This window comes from Halichoerus grypus, chromosome 8, assembly GCF_964656455.1.
Source record: "Halichoerus grypus chromosome 8, mHalGry1.hap1.1, whole genome shotgun sequence".
NCBI lineage: Eukaryota > Metazoa > Chordata > Mammalia > Carnivora > Phocidae > Halichoerus > Halichoerus grypus.
The window spans coordinates 28135833-28160349 of record NC_135719.1 but is presented as its reverse complement, the minus strand read 5'-3'; the positions used below and the strand labels follow the sequence as shown (position 1 = coordinate 28160349).

The window sequence follows — 24517 nt, the reverse complement described above, 5'->3', positions numbered from 1 at the left end:
CAGAGAGATGAACTGATTTCATACCATTTACAGGGCAAGTGTTTGGTAGACCATAGGATTCAATTGCTGATCTATTCGATTGAGCACTTTCTCCACCCTAGATGTAGTCTCAAACCATTTTCTTAAACACAGTTGTTTTTTGTTTTTTTTTTTTTTTAATTTACCTCTTTGAGCCACCCTGTACTTTTGGATTTCTTGCTAATTTTCATTTTTTGTGATTGTAGCTTTCCTATTAAGTCTAGATTTTTTTTAATCCATGAGGTATGAACATTAAAATTTCATACCTTACATTAAGCCTTCAAGATTGCTGGTATTAAATCATTATAGTCCACCAAAAATGAAACTTTTTTTTTAATCCTTTCTTTAGGAATACATATATATATATATATATACACACACACACACACACACACACACACACACACACACGTCACTGCCTTTTTGGAGAATGCTTCTTTAGGTTTCAAGTTTCTTTTTTTGAATAAAATTACTTTCCTGTTGAAATTCAACTCAGCAAACACTTACTAAATACCATGTACTCCCTAAAGATTATAAACAGTGTCCTGGGGGCACAACAATGAATGAGATACCTGGCCTTAAGGAGCTCTTTCACATTCTAGGTTTAACAGAAAAAAACATGTAAATAAGTATCTATAATCACTGGCCCACCCAGGATGATGCTCCCAGTAATCAAGGCCTTATTGTACATTTCATTTAAATAAGTGTGTTAAAATCAAATTCTAAATGTAGAATTTTTCCTAGGTATGCCTTGCAATAGCTCATTATTCCCAGCCAACAGACCTCCAGCTACTCTTTGCATTTGAATATGTTGGGAAAAAATACCACAATTCAGGTAAATATGAAAATATTAAATATTGTGACTAACTTTACATTGTTTAAGTTTTATTCTTATGTTTATCAGAGGCTTCCAAGTACATGAGCTTTAATGATTGTAGAATTATTAGCTTCATAACTGCTAGAGAAGAAAGCACTATATACTAAAAGAGACAATATTTGTTAGATTATTTCTTAGAAAGGGACCAGGAAGAACCTGTAAGCAGCTATAAACATAGGCTTATAAGAATCATGTGAGGTCTAGGGGCGCCTGGGTGGCTCAGTCGTTAAGCATCTGCCTTCGGCTCAGGTCATGATCCCAGGGTCCTGGGATTGAGCCCCGCATCAGGCTCCCTGCTCTTCGGGAAGCCTGCTTCTCCCTCCCACTCCCCCTGCTTGTGTTCCCTCTCTCGCTCTGTCTCTCTCTGTCAAATAAATAAACAAAATCTTAAAAAAAAAAAAAAAGAGGAATCCTGTCAGATCTTTTACCTATGGTCCCTGGCTTATATTTTATGGTGAAGAAAGATCCCCCTCCTCCCACTTTTAATTGATAGCTTGAGTTGAAATAATCTCATCTTTTAAAGAAAACTGACAGAAAATTAAAAGATACTTGAAATGCATGATGTTTTCTGACAGTGTGATTTCATGCAAAAGCTAAAGTGGTTAAACTTTTTAGTGGAGAGATCATCAAAATACTGACTTTATATTTCTTAATAAGATTGATGAAAGGAAGAGGAGTGTTTGTCCAAAGGACAAGTATATTCTAGGCAGTTTTTGTAAAAGTAAAGTAGTACTGTTCATATGCTTACTGAATATGTAATTACTCAGTGATGACATCACCAAGGAAGATTCCAGATGATCATGTAATTCTGTACATTTCTTATATGCAAATGTAATTTTAATCAGCCATTTTAAAAAAACCTCATAAAAGGATAGAGGAGAAAAACAAAGGGGTCATGTCTCTTATTAGCCACTTGTGGATTAGGGACCACACATCGACTCAACCTACTAAGGCACGTGTTCTCCCACTATTATGAAAGAAAAATAAATCAATTATGTATTTACAAGGAAAGATCAGTTCACTCCAACATAGTCTGAACAGGGATCTTACAAATTATTAATTGTACTGGTCTTTCATTTTATTATCTCAAAACATACTGTAGTAATTTAATCTATGAAATAAAAGCATATTTGAGTATCACTATATTGTAAATACATTAAGATGTAGGAACAATACAGAGTATCTGCAGATGCATATGGTATAAGTATATTTTCACTATTTCAAAAGATACTTGTAAACACCATAGAGATGGTATGTGAAAGTCATGCTTTGCAGAAGGAGTAGCTTTTACCATACGGTGCTCTATTTGTAGAAATTGGAAGACAAAGTATTTGTAACTTAATTTTTCTTAGCAAAATGTAACCAATTGTAACTTAGGCTTGAGCAAAATAATTAATTTTTGAAGTTTATTTCTTAATATAAATTATAAAATTTACTTATTGTCTAAACATAAAAGTATTGTAGATCCTGCACTACTCATTAGGTGAATATTTCTTTGGATCATCATCAAGCTACAGACCATGATCATCAAGGTTATTTTCAATAAGATCCTCACCCACACTTGCAAGAGAGTAGCTGAAATGAAAGTTTCAAGAGGTCCAAGAGTTGTAAGAGTCTTTGATTCCCACTTAAATTTATTATACAGATCAATTCTTGATGCTATTTTTTTTTTCTAATAGAAATGATTCCGTCCAGGATATAGATCTATGATTTCCGCAGTAATGTAATGACCTGAGCTCAGCAAATGCAGTAAACTTCATCATGCGTTTGGGAACCTGATGCCTCCTCTAGTTACTTTTCAGTTTTCCTCATCCATTCCTTATGGGCATCTCTGGGTTAATAATACTGCGAATAGTTATTCTACCCATAGCTCTTCTACTACTGGGTTTTCTTATTTACATCAATCAGTTCTGTATGTCTTCTTATATATAGCTTGTTGATAAAATTTGATAATACTTAAAATATTCAGGAACACTTTTTTTATTACATCCTTCAGTCACCTCCTGCTTTGATAGGTACTTCATAAACATAACACTGGGCCAGAGTTTTGTTAAGATTCCTCCTAGGGTAACACCCTTTAATATCCTTCCGTGCTGTTGCAGAAGCATAAACTGCATCCTTAAGATCAAAAGAAGCCTGAACTGTCCACACACTGCAGTCAGAATTCATTAATTTGTGAGTGAAAGATGCCCAATAATCCACTCTTGAACTTCTGGATGCCACCTTGATTCATTGGCTGGATTAAAGAATAAAGAAGTCCTTTTTGCAGGCAGGTAGGTGACAAAGCTGTTTCCACGAATAAGATCTGAAGTTAGAGGATGTCCCCTGCAGTTATCTGAGGAAAGAATCTTTGAGATGGCCTTAGGCACTCTGAGGGTTTCTTCCATGTTCGGCATCCCTTGAGTGAGAACACCATCTCTGCAGAGCTCACCAGTCATCCAAGTACTTCTGTGAGGATCCCGAAGTAAAGGGACGGTGCATAGCAGTGGGACCCCAGGCGCGGAGCCCCTCAGGGGGTGCTGGCACAGACAAGCACAGTGGTTCGGTTTTTTTCTTTTATAACTTGAAAGAAACCACAAGAACTCTGCTTTCCTCAGTCAGGTTATTATTGGGCAAATAATGTCACAAAAGTACAGACTGATCTTTGTGATAAAATTGGTAAGATGTCAGAGTATGCTTTCAGTCTGAAGAATTGAAAACCTCATGAAGTTGGGGCGCCTGGGGGGCTCAGTCAGTTAAGTGTCTACTCTTGATTTTCGGCTCAGGTCATGATCTCAGCATGGTGAGATCGCGAGCCCCACATCAGGCTCTGCCCTGGGCGTGGAGCCTGCGTAAGATTCTCTCTCTCCCTCTTCCACTGCCCCTCCCCCTCTCTAAAAAGAAAGAAAAGACAACCTCATGAAGTTATGAGCCTCAGTGTTAGCAGCTCTACTCCATGGCAGACATTGAGCTTGCAAATGCTGTGATGTAATCCCAAGTTGTGTAGTCTCATGACAGAAGATGTACATTTTCAGTGGTTTATTTTATTTTGTAATTTTATCTTTTTTATTAACAAAGGCCTTGGTATTAGATTTTCCATTAAATGCATATTTGAAAACCACTTACGGAGTATATAGTCCATTTGAAACTGTAGAAATTTTTGAAGTTTGTTGCCTGTCAGTTCTTTGAAGATTCTCAAGTATAGCTATACATGGTTGTGATTGATCCTTTGGTCTCTTGAATACCGGTGGTTCCCAGCCAGCCTCCTGTATCAGAATCCCTGGAGGAACTTCTAGAAATGCAGCCGTCCCAGCTCTTCCCCAGGCCCAAAGTCCAAGTCTCCCAGTTAGAACCACTAAGTTGACTGACCCTGTTGAACTGAACATCACAGCTTTGTTTTTACCCTTGTCATCCTTTATGACTTGATTTCTGCAGTATCATCAAAGTGATAGGCTTTCTTCTCGTTTGTTGACCACTTTTATTGTCTTTGCTGTTGTTTGAGGCCATTCTAAATATAGATGGGGCTAGTTAAGTGGATAATTTCAGCACAGCGTGGGATTAGACTTCTGAACTGTGTCACAGAAGATAGCCAGGGTGGGGCGCCTGGGTGACTCAGTCGGTTCAGCGCATTCAAATACTCTTGATTTTAGTTTAGGTCATGATCTCAGGGTCCAGGGATCAAGCCCTGTGTTGGGCTCCGAGCTCAGTGGGAAGTCTGTTTGAGGATTCTGTCCCCCTCTCCCTCTGCACTCCCCCCCGCCCCGCGCTTATGCGCACGTGTGCACATGCTCTCTTCTCTCTCTCACTCTTGCTCTCTGTCAGACAAATAAATAAATCTTAAAAAAAAAAAAAAAAAAAGAAGAAGAAGAAGATAGCCAAGGTCAGGATTGCTTGCGATCTAGTTTTCACGTTTAGTTGGCTGAGGAGCTGTCCTAAAACCTCAGGTAACTCTCAGGAAAGCGGGATCTTCCTACGATGACTGATTTTGCCAGTCTGTTGCTGCACCTGTGAGTAACCCACTTGTAGAGCAGGCCACAGGCATCAGGCCTTTGGGACTTTCTGGAAAGCATTAGACTTTCCAGACTCTCTAATGCCAGATTAAGTATCTGCTATACATTCTCTAATAAGCTCTCACTGAAGACGATGTAGAATATATAACCTAGTCCTGGTTGTTGAGAAACGGACAACCAAAACCTGTAAAATAGTAAAATAGTGCAATATCCTGTAGTTTTTCCTCACCTGATGTTCAGAAATTTTGTCTTTTTGTGGTTAGATCTTGAGATTAAATCTTGGCTAGAGAAACAGTCTCATAAACTGTATGTTCTCAGCCTGGCTTACTAAAGTCTGTAACTTCAACACACTCAAAAGTATTCAGTTCTAGACTCCTAGCTGAGGGTATCTTGCCAAACTATTTACACAGCTCTTTAATAATGGTGAATGTGCTCTTTATATTTCTTTTTTGGTGGTGGTTGTCTCATTGCGTGGCAAGGACCTCTGGTACAATGTTGAATAGTAATCAGGATAGCAGGCATCATTTCTGTTCCGGATTTTGATGAGGATGATGTTTACTGTGTGTTTCTGGTAATTACCCTTTATCAAGTAAGGAATTTCCCTTTTATTCCCAATTTACTGAAGTTTGTTTTTTTAAATTATGAGTAGGTGTTGAACTTGATCAAATATTTCTCTGCACTTTGAACTGATCATATGGGGTGTTTTTTTCCCCTTTAATTTGATCATATGATGAATTATATTTTCTAATGTTGAATAGCTTTCTGTGGTTTTTGGTGTTCTGGAGCACTGTGTAAAGTGACAGTTGCCTGGACATTCCAAGAAGGTTCTTCATCCTGGAGAGATTGCAGCTCTCAAGTTCCTCAGCATACTTTCCAGTTGTAGCTACTCTGGAGAAGGCTTTAAGATGGAGCGGCACTCCAGGATATGTGCTTGGCTTTAGCCTTTTAATGTTAAACAAGCTCTGCTGAAATCAGAATCACTGGGTAATTCTGATGCCACTTAAAGTATAAAATTCAGAATTCCTAGCATGGTGCGTAAGACCCTTTCTAATCTAGAGTAGCACTGTCCAGGGGCGGAAGTGTTCTCTCCTCTGCACTGTCTGGTGTAGGACCCACTAGCCACGTGCGGCTGTTGAGCGCTGGAAATGTGGCTGGTACAACTGAGGACCTGCATTTTTTATTTTGCTTCAGTTTAAATCACACATGTGGCTAGTGGCTACTGTTTGGGCAGCAGAGGCCAAGGGTCTTGGCCCCACCTCTCTTCCACCATCCCTTGCATCCCTCACGCTCTAGCTGTATTTCATTACTTGATGTTATACAGTTATACCGTGTTTTTTGTGTTCTGCTCTGCCCAGCATGCCTACCTCCTTCTCATCTCACCAGCCACCTGGCAACATTTGGCTCATTCCTTAGATCTCTGTTCAGGTGTGGTCAGATCCTGGGGCCTCTCCTGCCCCAACCTCCATCTCCAATGAGCGCTCTCATTGCGCTTGTACATCCAGCTCACTGTGACCGGGGCTGAGCTTATCCTGCACTGTCTTGTTGGTGCTTTCAAGATACAGATAAAACCTTACTCATTTTTTAATTTTCAGGCCTTAGCACATGGGAGGCTCTCCAAAAATACCGGTCTTGCACCAGGTGTTAATAAATGGTCCACAGAAGTGGGCATGGCATGTTCGTGGGACAAGGAAGGGGTTTCCGTGGCTATGGGGGAGCATGGGGTTTAGGCAGTAATGAAAGGTCAGGTTGATTAAGAGCTTTTTAAGCAAAATTGTTTTGCTTCAGGAAGTTGGAAAATGAGCATGAGGGAAAGTTTGGGACAAGGGTATAGCATCATGAAAGCATGATTTTGGGGCATTGTGTCTGTGCAGGCTGCGGGCTGGTTTGAGTGCTGCAGAACGTCGTGTCGTGGAGGTCAGGCCGGAGACTTGCCACCACCGTTGCGGCCTGTAGCCGTGAGACACAGGACCAGGAAAGATTGTGCCGTCTGTCACCCCAGTTTGCCAGGGTACATCAGGCTGACTGCTGAGACGCTCTCTTTCCCTCTGGTCGCTCTGCTGGCCTTCCTGAGGCTGTGGGCATCTCCCAGAGGACAGCAGTTCTCAGTGAGAGAGGGCTCCTTGCTAAGGAAGTTCAAGTGTAGGCCCTCTGCTGAAATCCCCAGGTGGGAGTGGCCCTCTGGTGGAGTACAAGGAACCCTTGTGAGCTTATCAAAGGAAAATTGAGTAGATATAGGAGACCAAGAATTTTATAATGAGCCGTAGAAAAGAGTGGGGCATCAATATTAGAAGGATGAAAGATTTGGTCGAGAACAGACATGATTGGATGCATTCATTGCTCCAGGCAAAACATGTGGAAAAAATGAACAATGATTTGAATTTACCCACAGTTTAGGGCAGGGGGATGAGGGAGGCTCATGAGTGGCTTCCGTGGAATGGTAGGGATAGAAGATTATGGAAAAGGAGAAAATCTGGCAGCAGGCATTGTTCATCATTTTGGGAAGATGGTCAGTAACAGGGAGGAGGGAAAAATGCATGTATATGGCACAGTAGCTGGAGTGGTGCAGCTTGGTCAAATGAAAGTCTTTTCAGAATTAAGGTGACCTGTCTGTGTTTGAAGGTAGGCGAGAGAGAGCCAGTAGAAGAACAGAAAAGTTAACGGTGCTGAAGGAGTCAGGAAGGAGCTGGATGGGGACGAGACAAAATGAGTTCTGACAAGAGGAGGCTGCCTCTTTCTCAGGACTGTTGGGAGCAGTCGGAACATCTGAGGGAGACTGGAAAGACGCGCAGGGAGGAGACGTCCCGTCTGAGTGTGTTCCTGACAGGAGGCGCTGAGAGAGGAGAGGGCATGTGGGACGAAATGTGACCTTGAAACAAAACTAATAATATTGCTTTTTCTCGTAGCCAATAAAATTAATGGAATACCCTCAGGAGGTGGCCGGGGGGCTGGTGGTGGCAGCATCCAAAACACTCCGCTCTTCGAAACGTACTCAGACTGGGACCGAGAAATGAAGCGGACAGGTGCTTCCGGATGGAGAGTTTGTTCTATTAACGAGGGTTACATGATATCCACTTGGTAAGTCCAGTTTTAACAACCTTATTTATAGCTGGGAATGACTTCTTATGAATAAGAATCAAACTCTGCTCTCTGATAACTTTATCACGTTACCGTGAATGGAATATTTGTTTTTAGTAGTGCTTTCATGAATATTTTAAAGATAAGGGAAGAAGAGAGAAAGGAGGATGTGTTACGGCGCAGTGAGCCTGCCCACTAGGAATTGCTGTCCAGGCAGTGTCCTGGAGTCTGGGTGTCTTTTGGGGATGAGAACGGTTAGAAGAGGGAGATAAGGAACTAAAGCTCCTTGGATTTGTGGGTCTGGTTTGGTTTTGTCTTTTGTGCCGTTTGTCCTTACCCATAGAGAACAAAGGTGGATATGTTTTTCAGAAACTGAATACATCTTTGATTAAAAATCACTTCGGAGAATATTTCAGACATCTCCTTTGGATAGTTTCCTCTGCTATAATTATAAGTTTTGTGATAATTGACCAAATGATACAGATTTTAGACAGAGATGTCTAGGGTCAGCCTTGTCTTCCATGGTAGATGCCATGTGGCCGCCAAGTAGGGTACACATTAAATGGGGATAAATGTGTATATATGGGATCTGCAGAGCACACTTATCTGCCTAAAGCACAGGAACGATTTGCTTTTTCTTCTCCAGCCTTCCAGAATACTTTGTAGTGCCAAGTTCTTTAGCAGACCAAGACCTGAAGATCTTTTCCCATTCTTTTGTTGGAAGAAGGATGCCAGTAAGTGATGTCTGTTGGATTTCATTCACGTCAGTGTCCTTTTCTTCTCCCAGTCAAGTAAAGGCTCTGCTTCCCTCCTAGCTCTGGTGCTGGAGCCACTCTAATGGCAGTGCTCTTGTGCGAATGGCCCTCATAAAGGACGTGCTGCAACAGAGGAAAATTGACCAGAGGTAACCAAGACATGGCCATTGTTACTTTGGACATTTTTAGTTGTCATAAATGAGTAAACTCCTGACTGCTTGAAAATAGTTGGAAAACGGCATAGTTTTATTAGTTAGCACCATATATTCTATATAAGAATTACCATTTTGAAAAAAATGTACATATATTAAAATTAACATTTAAGTTATACTAAATATAACTTAACTCTTTGGCTTATAAGACACTGGAAGATCGGGACGCCTGGGTGGCTCAGTTGGTTAAGTGTCTGCCTTCAGCTCGGGATATGATCCCAGGGTCCTGGGATCAAGCCTCACGTCGGGCTCCCTGCTCAGTGGGGAGCCTGCTTCTCCCTCTCCCTCTACCCGCCCCCTGCTCTGTCTCTCTCTTTCTCTCAAATAAATAAAACCTGAAAAAAAAAAAAAGACCCTGGAGGATCTTAACATTGCTGACATCTTGCTATAACAGTGTCGCCTTTAACATACTTCCAAAGTGCAGTGATTTCCAGTTGAGATATTTCAGGATAAATCAGACTTTTCTATTAGTTCAGTGTGTCTTAGGTCTTAGAGTCACAGTAGCTTAGATGGTGGTTTTAATTAGCTGCCACAGACAAGTTTGGCATCGCCTGCTGAAGCCACCAGCAATCTCCGTGTCGTTAGAGCAGTAGGCATTGGGCAGTTGGCGGGCATCACTGCTGGTCTGTCTGTCCCTAAAGCGCTCTGAGTCCTAGGCGCCTGCTCCTTCCCACTCTCCTGCAGCCCCTCTTCCTCACTGGCGCTCTGTGCCCTCTGCAGCCCTGGCTCTTTGCAAACATGACCTAGAATCTGTCTGAGGCCACTGCTTCCCAGTCTGTATTTCCTTCCTACAGAAGCTCATCTGTGGCTGTGGCTTTAGTGACCATCAAATTTATATCTCTAATGGGACATCTTCCGTGGAAGTCTCAAAGGCCCTTGAAACTCATGATGTCCAAACCCAGACTCCAGCATACGGGCACCGCGCCTTCTCCCAGCCATTGTTCATTCAGCACTCAGGAAATACCTGCCATATCGGATACTTGTTCAGTACTCTATAAACGAGGAGCAAAGGAACAGATCTTAGAAAACTGGCTCAGAGAGCCTCAAATTGTGTATCACACCCTGTTATGAGTAGAGCCAGGTCTTAGGGTGTTTTCCACACTGCCATACCTAAGAAAGCCATGTTTGCTGAAGCAAATAGCTGGCAAGTGACCCGCAAACGAGCCTTCAGGTTTCTGGAAAGGACGGTGACTGGCTTCATGTCATCTCTTACGGAGTTTTTACCTCGGTCACGTTGAAACTGACCTGTCTGTTGTGTCGGGGGCGCTGCTGGGCCAGAGTTCATTCTGGACCCTCACAGCCAGTGCATGTTTCGTCTTTTAACTTTATTAAGTGCGAATTGTTTTAATTCCTTTGTTTTTCCAGCTGTGCCACCCTTCATAAGTAAGACACGTTCTCTGTGCTGTCCAAGCTCTCTCCAGCCCTTTCTCCTTAGACACATCAGCTCAGCCCCACTGGCCTTCTCTAGGTTTCTGCACAGCCAAGCTTGGGTCCACCACAGGACTTTTGCCCTTACTGTCCCTCTGCGTTTAGAACACTTACCCACAGATCTTGCATGGCTCCTAGGCATTTGGGTTTTGGCTTCAGTGTTGTTTTCACAGAAAAGCCTTCCCAGCCACGTGACTTGAACTAGCCTGCTTCCACTCGGTGGCGCCACCATGGCATTCACGCCAGCCTGTGACTTTCTCATCTACCCTCCCACCACCACCAGGCTCGGAAGCCCCGTGAGAGCAGAGGCCCCACCGGTCTTGTTCATCTATCTCCAGCTCTTAGAGTAGTGCCTTAGCCCATAATAGATCTTCAAAAAATATGTGTGGCGTGAATGAATGACTCAAGGATTTTGTCTTTATTAGGATTTGTAATGCAGTTACTAAAAGTCATCCACAGAGAAGTGATGTTTACAAATCAGATTTGGATAAGACCTTGCCCAATATCCACGAAATACAGGCGGCTTTTGTGAAACTTAAGCAACTATGCGTTAATGGTAATTTCATTTTTATTTGTGTGTGTGTGTGTGTGTGTGTGTGTGTATGTATGTATATAGTGAACTGGGGATACAGCATTGCATGAGGTATGTCAGAAAAAGTGACAGTCCTTGAAAATATAGAAATAGATATATTTAGGTAGAGGCTCATTGAAATATCTGTACAAATTATTGTATGTGACAATATCAGAAGCTCTCAGAAAATGAAGTTTAAACTGCTTTTTGTTTTGGAGGAAAGAAAGAAACCAATGAAATCACTTTCAAAGCATGAACTGTTGTGGTAGGATCCTTTTGTAAAAGTGCCAAGAGAACGACGAGCTACCTTACGGACAAACATATTAAGATTTTAATGCAGACAGTTGCGTTTTGAGATACGGGACTTGACATGGATTTCAGACATAGCCGTGTTGTAATCTGTGCGGCCTTGGAGTTCTAATCATGTGTTTGAGCAGGTGCTTCTCAGGTGCCTTCAGTGTGTCCCGGGGTGGGTGTGACTCACACAAAAGCATCTTTGGCGAGAAGTAAGTCCTCCCTGAAGGGCACCCAGAGCCTCCCGTTACCCAGGAGCCAGGAGAGGCGGTCACTGGGGTGGGTCTGCAACAACGAGGGGGTGCTGGCCTGGAAGGAGAGCTGGTGGGGGGTTGTTAAAAAAGTACAGTGACATGAATGATTATCAGCCGTCTGATAACTGGAATGTGACTAGAGCCTGGAGTTCGTGAGGTGAGAGACACCTTGAGACAGGCCAGGCAGGACTGGGGAGGGCATGCAGGCCCTGCCGGGAAGGTGCCCTCATTCCTGCCGTGGTCACGGAAACCATGCGTGGGAGGCAGTGCGGGCAGCAGGGGACGGGGAAAGAAGCAGGGAGGGCAGGGCTTGCAGGCAGGAAGCTGTGAGTGGGGGCTCCAGAATCCAGGCATGGGCTCATCAGGAAAGCGGGAACCACGGGCTCTTAGGAGGCAGAGGTGCTGAGACTCTCCAGGATTTCCCTGAGAGCCAGAGTGAAGGAAACCAAGGCCCAGGGGGATCCTTGTTTTGTTTTTTATAGAATCATAACATGTCTCTTCATGTTTATATTGTTAAATGAAAATGCATAATACTTTCTTAAAGCCAGCTTTTATATATGGAAAATCTGTGACATGTATTGCTTAAAATGTGACCACATCAAATTGTTTAAAAAGCCTAAACGTGTGTATACATACGTTACATGTATGTGTGTATGTATATATAATTGGCATATTTATTGCAGAGCCTTTTGAAGAAACTGAAGAAAAATGGTTGTCTTCACTGGAAAATACTCGGTGGTTAGAATATGTAAGGTTTGTACAACTACTTTCCTTTTTTTTCCCCTTAACTTTTTTTTATTTTGAAATAATGACAGACTCCCAGGAGGTACAAAACAGTACAGCCCTCCATGTACTCCTCACCACCTTCTCCCAATGGTAACATCTTCCATAACTAGAATATGCTATCAAAACCAAGGGGGACAGGGGCGCCTGGGTGGCTCAGTCGTTAAGTGTCTGCCTTCAGCTCAGGTCATGGTCCCAGGGTCCTGGGATCGAGCCCCGCATTGGGCTCCCTGCTCAGCGGGAAGCCTGCTTCTCCCTCTCCCGCTCCCCCTGCTTGTGTTCCTGCTCTCGCTATGTCTCTCTCTGTCAAACAAATAAAATCTTTAAAAAAAAATCTTAAACAAAACAAAACCCAAGTCGTACAATATATAGACCTTACTCAGATTTCACGCATTTGTACGTGTTTTCGTGTGTGTGTGTCTGTGTGTGTGTGTGTGTGTGTGTGGCGTTCTGTGCATCGTTACTGCGCATACAGGTCGTGCAGCCAGCATGGCAGTCACGATGGAGAGCTGCTCCGTCACCACAGGGCCCTCCGTGCTGCCCCTTCAGACTCGCATCGCCACCCCCACCGCTTGGCAGCCACTGATCTCTGCACCATCTCTGTTTTGTGATTATGATTTCAAGAATGTCATGTAAATCACCCCCCTTTTGATAAAAGGGTTCATGAACTTCCCTGATGTAAAAATCAAAATGTACTCTGTTGAAGAATCACATAAACACTGATGAAATTCATAAAGGTTATTGAGAATACAATATAGTGAAAGATTAGGTGTGTTTGATTTCAAGTACTTCGAAAGGAATATTTATAGTGGAAATCTGATTTTTTTAATAGTATTCTTCCCTTTCTCTTTTCAGGGCATTCCTTAAACATTCAGCAGAGCTCGTGTACATTCTAGAAAGCCGACATCTCTCCGTCATCCTACAAGGTAATTCGTTACTGAAAACACTGGTCACCACGCCAGGCAGCTTGGTGACTGTCGCATTCCAGTCAGTCACACGACTCCTGGCCGTCTCTTACGACGGTGCCACCAGACACAGTACAGCTTCCGCACCTCCGTCGAGGACAGCCCTGCTAACGGCTGCAGGCAGGAGACTAGAACGGAGTCCAGTTTTCTGCCCTGTGTTAAACCTTCCGTCCTGTAGCGTGAGAAGGGTGGGTCCCAGCTCCGCTGGAGTCGTACAAAGTGTTAATCTTGGCAGAGCGTCCTTTCTCTCTAACCTTGCTATGTTTCAAATTCATCCAAATTTTAGTTTATATGCCTTTGGATCACACTGGATTGGACTCTAAAGAAATAGTTTGGTATCAAAAAATTGACTGAGTTGAATAGCTAATGTGAATTTTGTCTGATGTTTAGGGAGGAGTAAATCGTGCAATATAAAAATATTTCAGTTAAGTAAAGGATAATTATATGTGAAATAACTTTACAGCTAAGAGAATTTCTAAGCTTACTGATGATAAAGTTTCATAAACCATGAACTACCTTATTTTATGATATATTCACATTGCGTAGTTTATGAATGTGCTACGCTACTGAAGCTTACAGAAGTATTTTTACCAGCTGTCAAATTTAACTGACTTGAGCAAAGTAAAGGATATTTAAAACCCTTAGGGGGAGAAAAGAATAGTGATGCACTATTTCAAGTAATCCTTAACCAATGCAATCAGTGTTATTTAATTCACAAATGCATGCAGAGCCCAGGAACCCAGTAATCTCTCCTCTCAGCCAGTGGGTGTTCTCATCCTATTGCAAAATCCTACTTTGCACATGTCTTGAAGCATTTGTTATAATACGAAAGGCTTAGAAGAGATACTGAGGCTGCATTTTACTAACACTTTCTTTTAGAACTTGTTTTTGAAATAGCTTATTGAGGTATAATTCACATATTGTAAAATTCACCCATTCTGAGTGTGGGAATCAATAATTTTTAGTAAATATACAGAGTACATGTAGAGTTCAGAGTCCAGTTCTAGAAATTTTTTATCACACCAAAAAGATTCCTTGTGTCCCAGCCCCAGACAGCCACTGATCTGCTTTCTGTCTCTGTAGATTCGCTCTTTCTGGATGTCTCATGTAAACAGACTCATATAGTATGTGATCTGTTGCTTCTTGCTTCTTTCATTTAACATACATGTTTTTGAGGTTCATTCATGTAGCATGTATCAGCAGCTTGTTTCTTTTTATTTGAGTAGTAGTCCTTTGTCAATACCACATTTTATTTATGCATTTAGTTATTGATGGACATGGGGTTGTTTCCATGTTGTGGCTATTACGAATTATGCTGCTGTGAACATTCATGTAAAAGTCTTCATGGGGAACATACGTGTTTCTTTCTTGTGGGGAGGTGCTTAGAAGTGGCATTGCTCAGTTCTAGGAGTTACCATCCTTAAAGAAGGATGTTGGTTGCGGGTTTTCATAGATTCCTCTTACCAGGTTGAAGTACCCTTCTATATTCCTAGTTTGCTCAGAGTTTTCATCCAGAATGAACTCGGAATATCACATAGATGATTTTTATGCATCTGATGAGATGATTATGTTATTTCTATCATTTATTTTATTTATATGAAGTACTACTTTGATTGTTAGATAGATGTTAAACCAACCTTGCATTCCTGGAATAAATTTTTGTGTTCATGAGATAATTTGATTTGCTCATATTTTGTTGATGATTTTATAATCTAATTACAAGGGATACTGGTGGACGGTTTTTTTCTGATTTCTTTGGCTGGCTTTGATATCAGGATATTTACTGGCATCATTGAAAAGGGCACCAGCTATAAAAGATGGGAGGAAAATGTTTGCCACCGTTTCAGATGATGGTGGGCAGTCCCATCCCCCTCATTCACTTCTGAGTCACCATGTGGAGTTGCCAGTAGAAAGATTACATATTTAATATTCTTAGGAAACAGAAGTAGAATGGACTCATGAAAGAGTTCCACCACAAGCCACTGAAATGTAAAAAGTGTGAGGGCTGTGCTCTATTTTCTGGAAAATATTCATGTATAAAAGACTATCTCCCATTAAACACTAATTGATCTGAAAGTCTGTAGTGTTTTAGAGTTGCTGGAATCCAGTGAACTTTCCTAACTTGGATTATTTTGAAGGAGCCTAAGCACAGAGTACTGTATTATCCACTTTACCCTTTCTCTCAGCATTTTTCTATGTAGTAGTCATTTTCTTTCCATTTTCTTGACAGAGGAGGAGGGAAGAGACTTGAGCTGTATTGTAGCTTCTCTTGTTCAAGTGATGCTGGATCCCCATTTTAGGACAATTACAGGATTTCAGAGTCTGATCCAGAAGGAGTGGGTCATGGCCGGATATCAGTTCCTAGACAGATGCAACCACTTAAAGAGATCCGAGAAAGAGGTAACGGAATCGTAATGCTCATTGGGAGGGAGTCTTTAAGTGTGCACAAGATAAAACTCATGTCATCGTGTGGAGAGGTGTTCTGTCTGTAAAGGGATGAGGAGCCTTTTTAAATACTGCATTTGGTACCCCTTAGCTTCTTCATCTAAGACTAACGTTGGGTTCCAAATTGATGCACTTACGAAGATGACTGTAACTATATAGGTAAAATTCAAAAAAAATTGTTGCATTTCTCCAAGTTGAAAACTACTTAAAAAATCTGTATTATCTCTTCTGCAAAGCAGATAATGAGCACATTAGGTATTTTGAAAAATCAGTTTTGGAATATCACATTTTCTTAAAATGGGGCACATGTGTGGAGAATGGAAAGTTGGCGAGGGACATCTTTGTAACAGCTGTGGGCGTAGTGGCCACCGTGGGTGCAGAGGTGAGAAAGCTGTGAACAAGCCTCTCCCGGACGTGCTTGTTTCAGAGAGCACAGTCTGACTCGTAGGGTCTCCGTAGGGGCTCATGTTTAACAACAAGCCGCACCATCTGAGGAAATCTCAGCAGTGACTACTTCACTTTTAAATTGCTGGGACTCCCAGATACAGTCGTTGTCCTCAGCTGCTGTACTTGGGGACCCACCGTGTGACCTAGAGGCTAATGCCAACCGCTTCCCGAAACTCTGGGGAGTTTTCTGGTTGCTGAGCCTGCACCAGGTCCACCAGAAGTGAATTACAGAAGTCATTTCTTGCTTTGGGATTATTTTTTCTTTTTTTCTGTGTTCTAAAGAATTATTTCCAGGACAGACTTAATCACATCTTTTAGTGTCCCCCATTCATACAGTGACACCTGCCTGTTGACTTTGCCATTTCAACTTGATAGGCTTCTTTGGCAAGCAAGGGCTGTGATGTTCATGGCCGTTGAACCTACTTCTGAGCTTTGACATAAGCCGTGTTTAATCTGTCTGCATATCCTTGGCTCAGGTTAGGAGCCAAGTGTTTTAGCTGAGATGTTTTCTTAGTAATCTCTTCCTTAACATGAGCCATAAATTTGGAAATAAATGGGAACAACTGAAGGACAACATTAAATGTTCCCATTTTCTGTGTCTGCCAGTCTCCCTTATTTCTGCTGTTCTTGGACGCCACGTGGCAGCTCCTGGAACAGTACCCGGCGGCCTTCGAGTTCTCGGAGACGTACTTAGCAGTGCTGTACGACAGCACCCGCATCTCCCTCTTCGGCACCTTCCTCTTCAACTCTCCTCACCAGCGGGTGAAACAAAGCACGGTAAGGGAGCTTGTGACGATAGCGACTTCTCTGTTTGTCTTACCCAGCTTTAGTGAGGTAGAATTAAAGGACACTCAGCTGCATATTTAAACTATGTAAATTAAAACTGTCGTAGCTACCATTTTAAGCTGCAGTTTCTGAATGAATTATTTAAAGACATAAAAAATCTAGGAACCTGTTTCATTTTTATGAGTGAGCACTTCAGGTATTTTTCTCTGATGTACATTGTTCATAATAAACCAGTTTTTAGGGGCGCCTGGCTGGCTAAGTCGGTAGAGCATGCAGCTCTTAATCTCAGGGTCATGAGTTCAAGCCCCTTGTTGGATGTGGAGCCTACTTAAAAAAAAGAGAGAGAAAGAAAGAAAAAGAAAATGTGATATGTAACAATTAAAAAAAAAATAACCAGTTTTTAAAGATGTAAATCATTTTAACCACCGTAAATGTTGTGCTTTTATTATGTTTTCACATTTGGGCTGTCTGGATGGATAATTGAAAAGGTCCTGTTAGAGGACTTTTATTTCCTAGAATAAAAGCTGTACAAAGCAGGATTATTTTCTTTAAGAGTTCTGTGGAGAAGGACTGTCGGAGATGAAGGGTGGCCGTGGTGCTCGACGGATTCTCAGTGGGTGCTGGCTTACCCAGGAATCTCAGAATCTGTCCCACCTGCCATACAGCGTCCCTTTGGGGTAGGATTATCAGTTTCTAGTCACATTTCATTGACCTAGAGGAAGAATCATGGCTAAGGAGGGTCTCAAGCCAAACTTGAGAATAACTTCCAATTGCCACTGGTAGAACCTTCTGGAACGACAGGTCCTGGCTCACCCACATTTGAACCAACAGTGGGAATAGCTGGTAAACGCTGCGATAACCATTGAGAGAAACAGAAAGGGCAGCTCTTGTGGGCCTCTAGCAAGACTTTCTAAGAAGGGGGTTGCCTTCACAGGGAGCTGTGGGGTCCTCAGCCTTGGCGGTGAGGCCCTCGTCCAGGCGATGTGACCTGGCTTAACCTGAGTCCCGCCCAAGGTCTGGGAGAACGGTGAGCCCAGGTTCCTCAGCTGTAAAAATGGATCCACCAAACTAACAATATTACCTTTGGCCTCATTCTGTGAATTGAAGACATTTTGTAAACTGTGAGGCATTATGCTGCACTATTTCCTAAAGAAATGAATCGTTGTAGATGTGGATATGAAAGACAAAGTGCACTGGACATTTAAGGAGGTGATTTCATTCAGGCTGTTGCAATAGGAAGAACTTTATTAATGAGGAACATCCCAAAGTAAAGGAGGGGACCTGGGGGCTTGTTACGAAGGCAGGAGACAGGAGACATGAGGGAGCAGGTCCGACCTCAGAGTAGGTGAGCCGTGTCTCAGCCATGCTGTCCAGGGGCTCAGGGTCGGAGAAACTCAACACTGTCATAGGGTGTTTATTTTAGGTTGGAGAGTTCGGGAAGGAGATTTTCATAAAATATATTCCTGCTTCCCTAGAAGAACGTAACCTATCCCAGTCCCGTGCTGAGACCAGCGGTGGGCTTGGGCTCCTGAAGTGTGGGAAACTTTGTTCCTAAACTAAGTGGTCTGCGGGTTGCTCCTTTTCATTTCTCGTCCACTGAGCCTCCTCAGTGTTGGGCCCCTTGCTGTGCTGTGGACAGTACTGCGCATGGCGGTGCTCGCCTGCTCTCCCTGCACTGCCCCTCGAGCACACCCGTGCTTGCACCCAGGGATGCGCGCGCGCACACACACACCATTTGAGCCTTCAGAATGTACACGAGGCTAGGAAATCAAACAGCCTTGTTGGACATAAAACCTTAGATGTAAAATGCCAGTCCACCAGCCTGGCGGTCCCAGTGACCACAGTGCCTTGGGTGGGCACTGCGGGGTGCGGGGCTCTGGAGCCCAGGTTGGCCTCCTGGAGACAGTCACTCCTCACCCCGCTTCTTGGCTGGATTCTGGATGTGCCGACGTATGTTTACAAATAGATTTCTCTACAGGGATAAAAGTTAACAAATATTTTTTTAAAGTGTATCATCTGTTTTTCCTGGTCTGTGTTCCAGTGCTGTATTTTTTTAACTTGGCTTTTTTCAAAAGCATTTTCTGGCAAGTACTGACATTGGATGCCTCCCTCCCTCGGCACTTCATATTCATGATTTGGTGTAACAGCCAGACTGGAGGCCGTCGGGGCCTCCCCTGCCCTCCCTGAGAAACTGTCCTGATTTTTAGCATGACCACTGTTCTCAGTCCCTGCCACAAAGACGTTTCTTTCTTTCCTCCATTCTGAGGCCACCTTAGATACTCATGGTCAGGTACTGTTTGTGGAAAATCTGATCTTCTTCCTTGGAGGTATTTTTAGTTTTCACATTTAAAAACAAAACAAAACAAAAAGATAACTGATTTCTATATATTTTCCTAAGGGCCATTAAAATAGATTGGGGTTTATGTTTTACTAGATTTCAGCTCTTAACAATATTTTTTTTTTTTTAAGCAAATGGGTGGTTTCTACATGCACATATATGATGAAATCTCAAATAACTAAAAAAAATTTTTTTAATATATTTCGTGCTTAATGAGTTCAGTTTTACTCATTTGGAGTAGACAGTGTTGTAAACTGCCCTGTGCTGTTAGCTAGCTTCCCTGTTCCCTGCTGGTCCCCAGCCTGTGGCGGGGAGCTGGCCTCCTCACTGCAGCGCTGCTTTTCTGATGACAGTCTTTGCCTTTTTTTCTAATTTCCAAAGAAATTCTTGTTTTTTTGGAGAATACTGAAAGGTACAAAGCAGGAAATAAGAACCCATCATCTCCCACCATCCAAAAGTCGGTATCTTGAGATTTTCCTCCGGAGAGCTAATAATCTGCATACACCTGCTTGTGTCACTCGCCGAGATGAGGGTCATGGTTTGAGATGTTCCTCACCTCCTCCCCGCGGAAGCGGTGGGCTGTCATCCCGCAGCGTTGTGCCGCTGGCTCACCGGGCCGCCTGAGCCCAGAGCAGGCTGGAGGTGGGCTCTGGGGAGCAGGGGGCCCGGCCCCCGAGCATGGTCTTCGTGGGCTTGGCCAGACGCCGGGACTGTGCACGGTGGGGGGCGGATTCCCTCCTCCCTGCCCCTGGGCTGTGGTTCAGATACCGAAGGTCACTGGGTAAGTGAAGGGTGGATGTCCACTTGGAAAAACGGGGTAAAATGGACGGCAGTGATTGCCATCCACAGATTGTCCTGCATGTCCGTTCGCCATGTTTTATGCCCCGCGGGTAAATGCGTAAGTGTGCGATCGATCATGTGCTCAGAAAGTAAAATGTGCCAAGTATAGAGGTAACTGCGTTATAATGACGTACTCATTGCTCGGAGGGCCCAGCTTCCTTGGTGGCTTCCAGAAGAAAACGCCCTCTTCTCGCTCACACAGCGTGCGGGGTGTCTTTCTGATCGTGGTGCCGAGAATGTCTCTTCTCTCAAAGCAAAACATGCTGCTCTCGGGGGCTAGAGTTGCTGCAGTCGAGAAAATTCAACTTAAATAGTGATGAATGGCTCGTCCCAAAAAAGGAATGTACTTAAACTCTTTTCATTTGGTATCTTTTCACAGATGTTCAAATATTTTGTTTTGCAGGAATTTGCTATCAGCAAGAATATCCAGTTGGGTGATGAAAAGGGTCTAAAATTCCCCTCGGTTTGGGACTGGTCTCTCCAGTTCACAGCGAAGGACCGCACCCTTTTCCATAACCCCTTGTACATCGGAAAGAGCACGCCTTGCGTACAGAACGGTTCTGTGAAATCCTTCAAACGGACAAAGGTAAAGTACACAAACGCGCTGACGCTGAAAACCTGGTGTCTGCTCACACCGCACACAAGGCGTGTTTCCAGAACACCGAGTATTAAGAGCCAGGTCACTTCCCTTGACCACACTGCGGGTGCAGATTTTGAGGGATCATTCGCTCTGTAACGGAAATGATCCTGCCCTGCCTTTTCTTCTTGGTGACTGAGGCCCGCAGAGCTCGCTCAGCCTCTAGGATTTGGCCGATAGGAGCTCGGAGCCTGGGAGGCCCCATTCCTGAAACCCTATCCCCTCGCCTGTTCTTTCTAGAAGGAGCCAGGTGTACGTTTTTTCCTAACCGAGAAGTCTTAGAAATTTGCACTTCAGCAAATCACTGAACAGTAGGGATCCGGTCCGCACCCGACGCAGGCGAGAGCTAACAGCCGGAGTCCGGTCCTAGAGGCTGGAACTGCAGGGGACGAGGACTGGGAGGAGTGTCACAAGGGAAGGGACAGAGTTCCGTTTTTCATAGCGCTGGGCTTCCCTCTGCCGCTGCCCCTTTACCGCCTTCCCAGGACGGGGCGCCCCGGAGAGGTAATGCTGAACTCTCTCTCCCCCCCAGAAAAGCTACAGCTCCACGCTGAGAGGAATGCCGGCTGCCTTCAAGAACGGCGTCCTCGGCGACCAGGACTTAGTCCCCAGGAGAAATTCGTTAATCCTACCAGCCAAGCCCGAGCCCCCTCAGCACCCCGACAGCCGGCAGGGCGGGCTGGAGCGCTACTTCGCCGAGTGGTGCTCCAGCCCGGCCGACCTGCACGGCGTCCTTCTGCCGCACGTGTCCGGGCCGCGCGTGAAGCTCTGGAAACTCTGCTACTTCCGCTGGCTGCCCGAGGCGCAGATCAAGCTCGGCGGCTTCATCACTGCCTTTCACAAGCTCTCCGTGCTGGCCGACGAGGTGGACGCGCTCAGCAGGACGCTGCGGCAGCCCCGGGCCGGCGCCCCGCAAGCCTGCTCTCCGGGGCTGGACAAGAGCAGGATGTACTTCCGGGCCGGCGGCGCGCACGACGCCTCGGGGACGCCGGACTTCCTGTCCTCCTCCTTTCCCTTCTCCCCCATCGGCAACCTGTGCAGGCGGAGCATTTCGGGAACGCCACTAAGCAAATTTTTAAGTGGGGCCAAAATATGGTTATCTACTGAGACGCTAGTAAACGAAGACTGAAGCGTCCTGTTTGCTGAACGTTTTGAGGGAAGCCACAAACTTCTCCTCTGAATTAAAATTGCTAACCTAGGCATTTGAGGCTCTTAAGAATTTTCTGTCAGAATAACGGTTGAAATTTGCACTAATATTTGGAAACCTGTTGAATTATGCTTCCTTCGTAATTTTTTTTTTTTAGAAACAGGCAGAACTTTTCTTTCTGATGGCCTCTTTTTGCCATTGCAGGTCTGGCCCAGTTGTAGGTGATCTGGAGGCAGACCTTCCCCCACTGTTACTACTGTGAGCAAACCAGTTAACAGGAAAGTTAAGAAATTAGTGTGTAGTAGATTTTCAAGATGCAGCCGCTAAGCTCCCCCCACAGGCGTTAGGAGGTATTCATAGATTTTTCCGGTCACTTTCCGTTCTCTCCGATCACCTGAGGGCTCAGTATTTCCAAGGCCATAATTTATTGTAGATCACTGTGTTTTAAAATCCTGAGTTTGCTTTCACCTTCATAGGACTAATACGCACGGTTGACTTCGAAAGCATTTGCTGTAGATAATACCAACTTAGAAGTGCCTTTGACATTAATATTAATTAAGGTACGCATTAACAAAGTAAACGACAGTTTCAGTTTTTAAAATAAGGGTGTTAAAAGCCTGCATATTGGAAACAGGCTTTTCACCTCGGAGCTTCCTGCCGGTAGCCAGGAGTCCCCCAAAGCACATTGCCTTCCCTCTGAGAGCGAGGACAAGCGGGCGTGGAGGGGGTCCGCGTTGGTGGGACCGCAGCCGGGGAGAGTGCTGTCCGCCGAAACCCTCCCGCAGAAAGAGCCGTCTTGCTCCCGGGCGTTTGGGGCGTCCCCGTCTATGCCCAGGGTGGTAGGCCGTCGCGGACGCTTGCCCTTGGAGATCACTAAGGCGGCCGTGAGTCCGCTCGCCTGTGCGGAAGGCCCTCCTCCCCCCGACAAAGTGCCTGGCGGCGCCGTAGAGCCAACAGGGCAAATGACAGTGTACTTCTCTCAAAAGACCGCCATTTCCGTGTGGAGAGAAGCCCCCCGGCCCCCCCCCCCGCCTCTGCCAGCCGTGCGGAGAGGGAGGAGCGCGCACACAGGTGTGTGGGGGTCACTCTGTGAGACCGGAAGCCAGCGAGCACTGCGGGCGCCGAGCCGAAGCTCCTTACGGCGGTGGCCTTCACCCCTCCCTCTGATGCGCACCCCAGGCCCTGTTGACAGGTGGAGGTTTTCACATTGGGCTGTCACTTAAGAGTTTCTTCATTAAACTGCCGTCTTAAGCTTTACAGAAGTTTTGCAGTGAAGTGGTTAATCTTTTCTAAAACAAGTTTTTTCAGAGCAGTGTTTTACGTGTAATGAATAGCTGTTTCTGTTTGAATTATTCGCCTTTTTAAGATTGAGGTCTCTGGACTTTGAGGACAGAAGTTTTCATAAAATGTCTTAGGAAATTCATCTGTGGATAAGCCCAATGTTTTTGCCAACTTAGGCCTAGAAAGTCAGGGCTTTTCTCAGTAGCACTGTTGCCATTGAACATTTTATAGTCCCTCATTGGAAACCAGTCCCAGGCCCCTTAAAATCCCACAGCGTATCCTGCCACAGAAAGTGTCATAATTCTCCCTTTTTGATTAAGCTGCCTTTTTATTGTTACAAATTATTCTAAACTGGGGGGTTTTGGAGAGGGATTGTTGAGCATTTGTATCTTTATACTTCTCTTTCCTCACACATTTATCTCAACTCCTTGAGCAATTTTTTTGTTAATTTACAAGTTTAAAGAAGATTAGGTACTATTAATACTGTTTTAAAATAGAAAATGTGCATATTTTTGTATGATAATCAAACGTAGTAAAATACGGTTTTTCGTTCTATTTTCGCTGGCCAGTTGTATCATGATTACCGTGCCGCAGGTTACCGCGCATAACATGACGTACAGCTGGAACGGCGTCAAGTCCTGGCCATCGTAAGGCTGCCGGCACCTCTGCCGGCGGGGGGGGGGGGGAGGGGGGGGGTGCGCGAGCGAAGGCCTGTGTGCGGAGCCGATGCCACAGCGGAGGGCGCCTCCCGCTCCGGCCCCGCTGCCCTGCGAGCCAGGTTCGTGCCGCACGGGCCCGACAGCTTGGGACTTGTAGTACTGGTGAAAGATGTACATTGTCTTACTGTTATTTTATGATGGAAACCGGTTCTAAAACCAAAAATGTCTTAACTTTATTTAAGAAAAGTGTATTAATTTGTGCTAACGGGGAAAATCAGTCAACATACCTTCAAGGAAACCTGCTTGCCGTAGCAGTAACCTCAAGTAGTTAGAACTTGATTTTGAGAGAAAACTAAAAACCTTTGTGCCTAAAATTGATGGACTTCAGTTAAAGTAGGATGAGCAGGAAGATGAGCGAGCCTGTTCAACAGTGATGACTGTGAAGGAAATTTTGACTGCTAAATAAAATTCCCACAGAACTTGGTGGTTGTAGTTGTTCTCAATATGAAATCATCTACAAGAACGTAGTGATTCAAGAAGCGAAGGCGTTTCTTCCCACTCTACTTGTGTGGGTGTCATCCACTCAGGTTTTTTTGCCTGCTCTAAAGCAAGACAGTGATCGGTAACATTTTTAACATCGATTCAGAACTGGCTGTAGTTAAGGCCATGTGGGTATTAATGGACCATGCCCTAACCTGTCCTTCCGTTCAATAAAT

The 24517-nt window shown here is 44.3% G+C and overlaps 1 protein-coding gene across 1 annotated transcript in view; it reads left to right on the top strand.

The window, feature by feature from the left end:
• MTMR10 (myotubularin related protein 10) overlaps nucleotides 1-24280 on the top strand; it is a 51747-nt gene extending 27467 nt beyond the window's left edge. The window contains exons 6-16 of the mRNA XM_036076852.2: nucleotides 763-853; nucleotides 7788-7959; nucleotides 8606-8693; nucleotides 8775-8863; nucleotides 10780-10910; nucleotides 12157-12226; nucleotides 13112-13182; nucleotides 15452-15621; nucleotides 16720-16890; nucleotides 20481-20663; nucleotides 21247-24280. Of these exons, the coding sequence (XP_035932745.2) occupies nucleotides 763-853; nucleotides 7788-7959; nucleotides 8606-8693; nucleotides 8775-8863; nucleotides 10780-10910; nucleotides 12157-12226; nucleotides 13112-13182; nucleotides 15452-15621; nucleotides 16720-16890; nucleotides 20481-20663; nucleotides 21247-21843 (1833 nt within the window). The 3' untranslated portion in view covers nucleotides 21844-24280. The remainder of the gene's footprint in view (nucleotides 1-762; nucleotides 854-7787; nucleotides 7960-8605; nucleotides 8694-8774; nucleotides 8864-10779; nucleotides 10911-12156; nucleotides 12227-13111; nucleotides 13183-15451; nucleotides 15622-16719; nucleotides 16891-20480; nucleotides 20664-21246) is intronic.
• The last annotated feature ends 237 nt before the right edge of the window (nucleotides 24281-24517 follow it).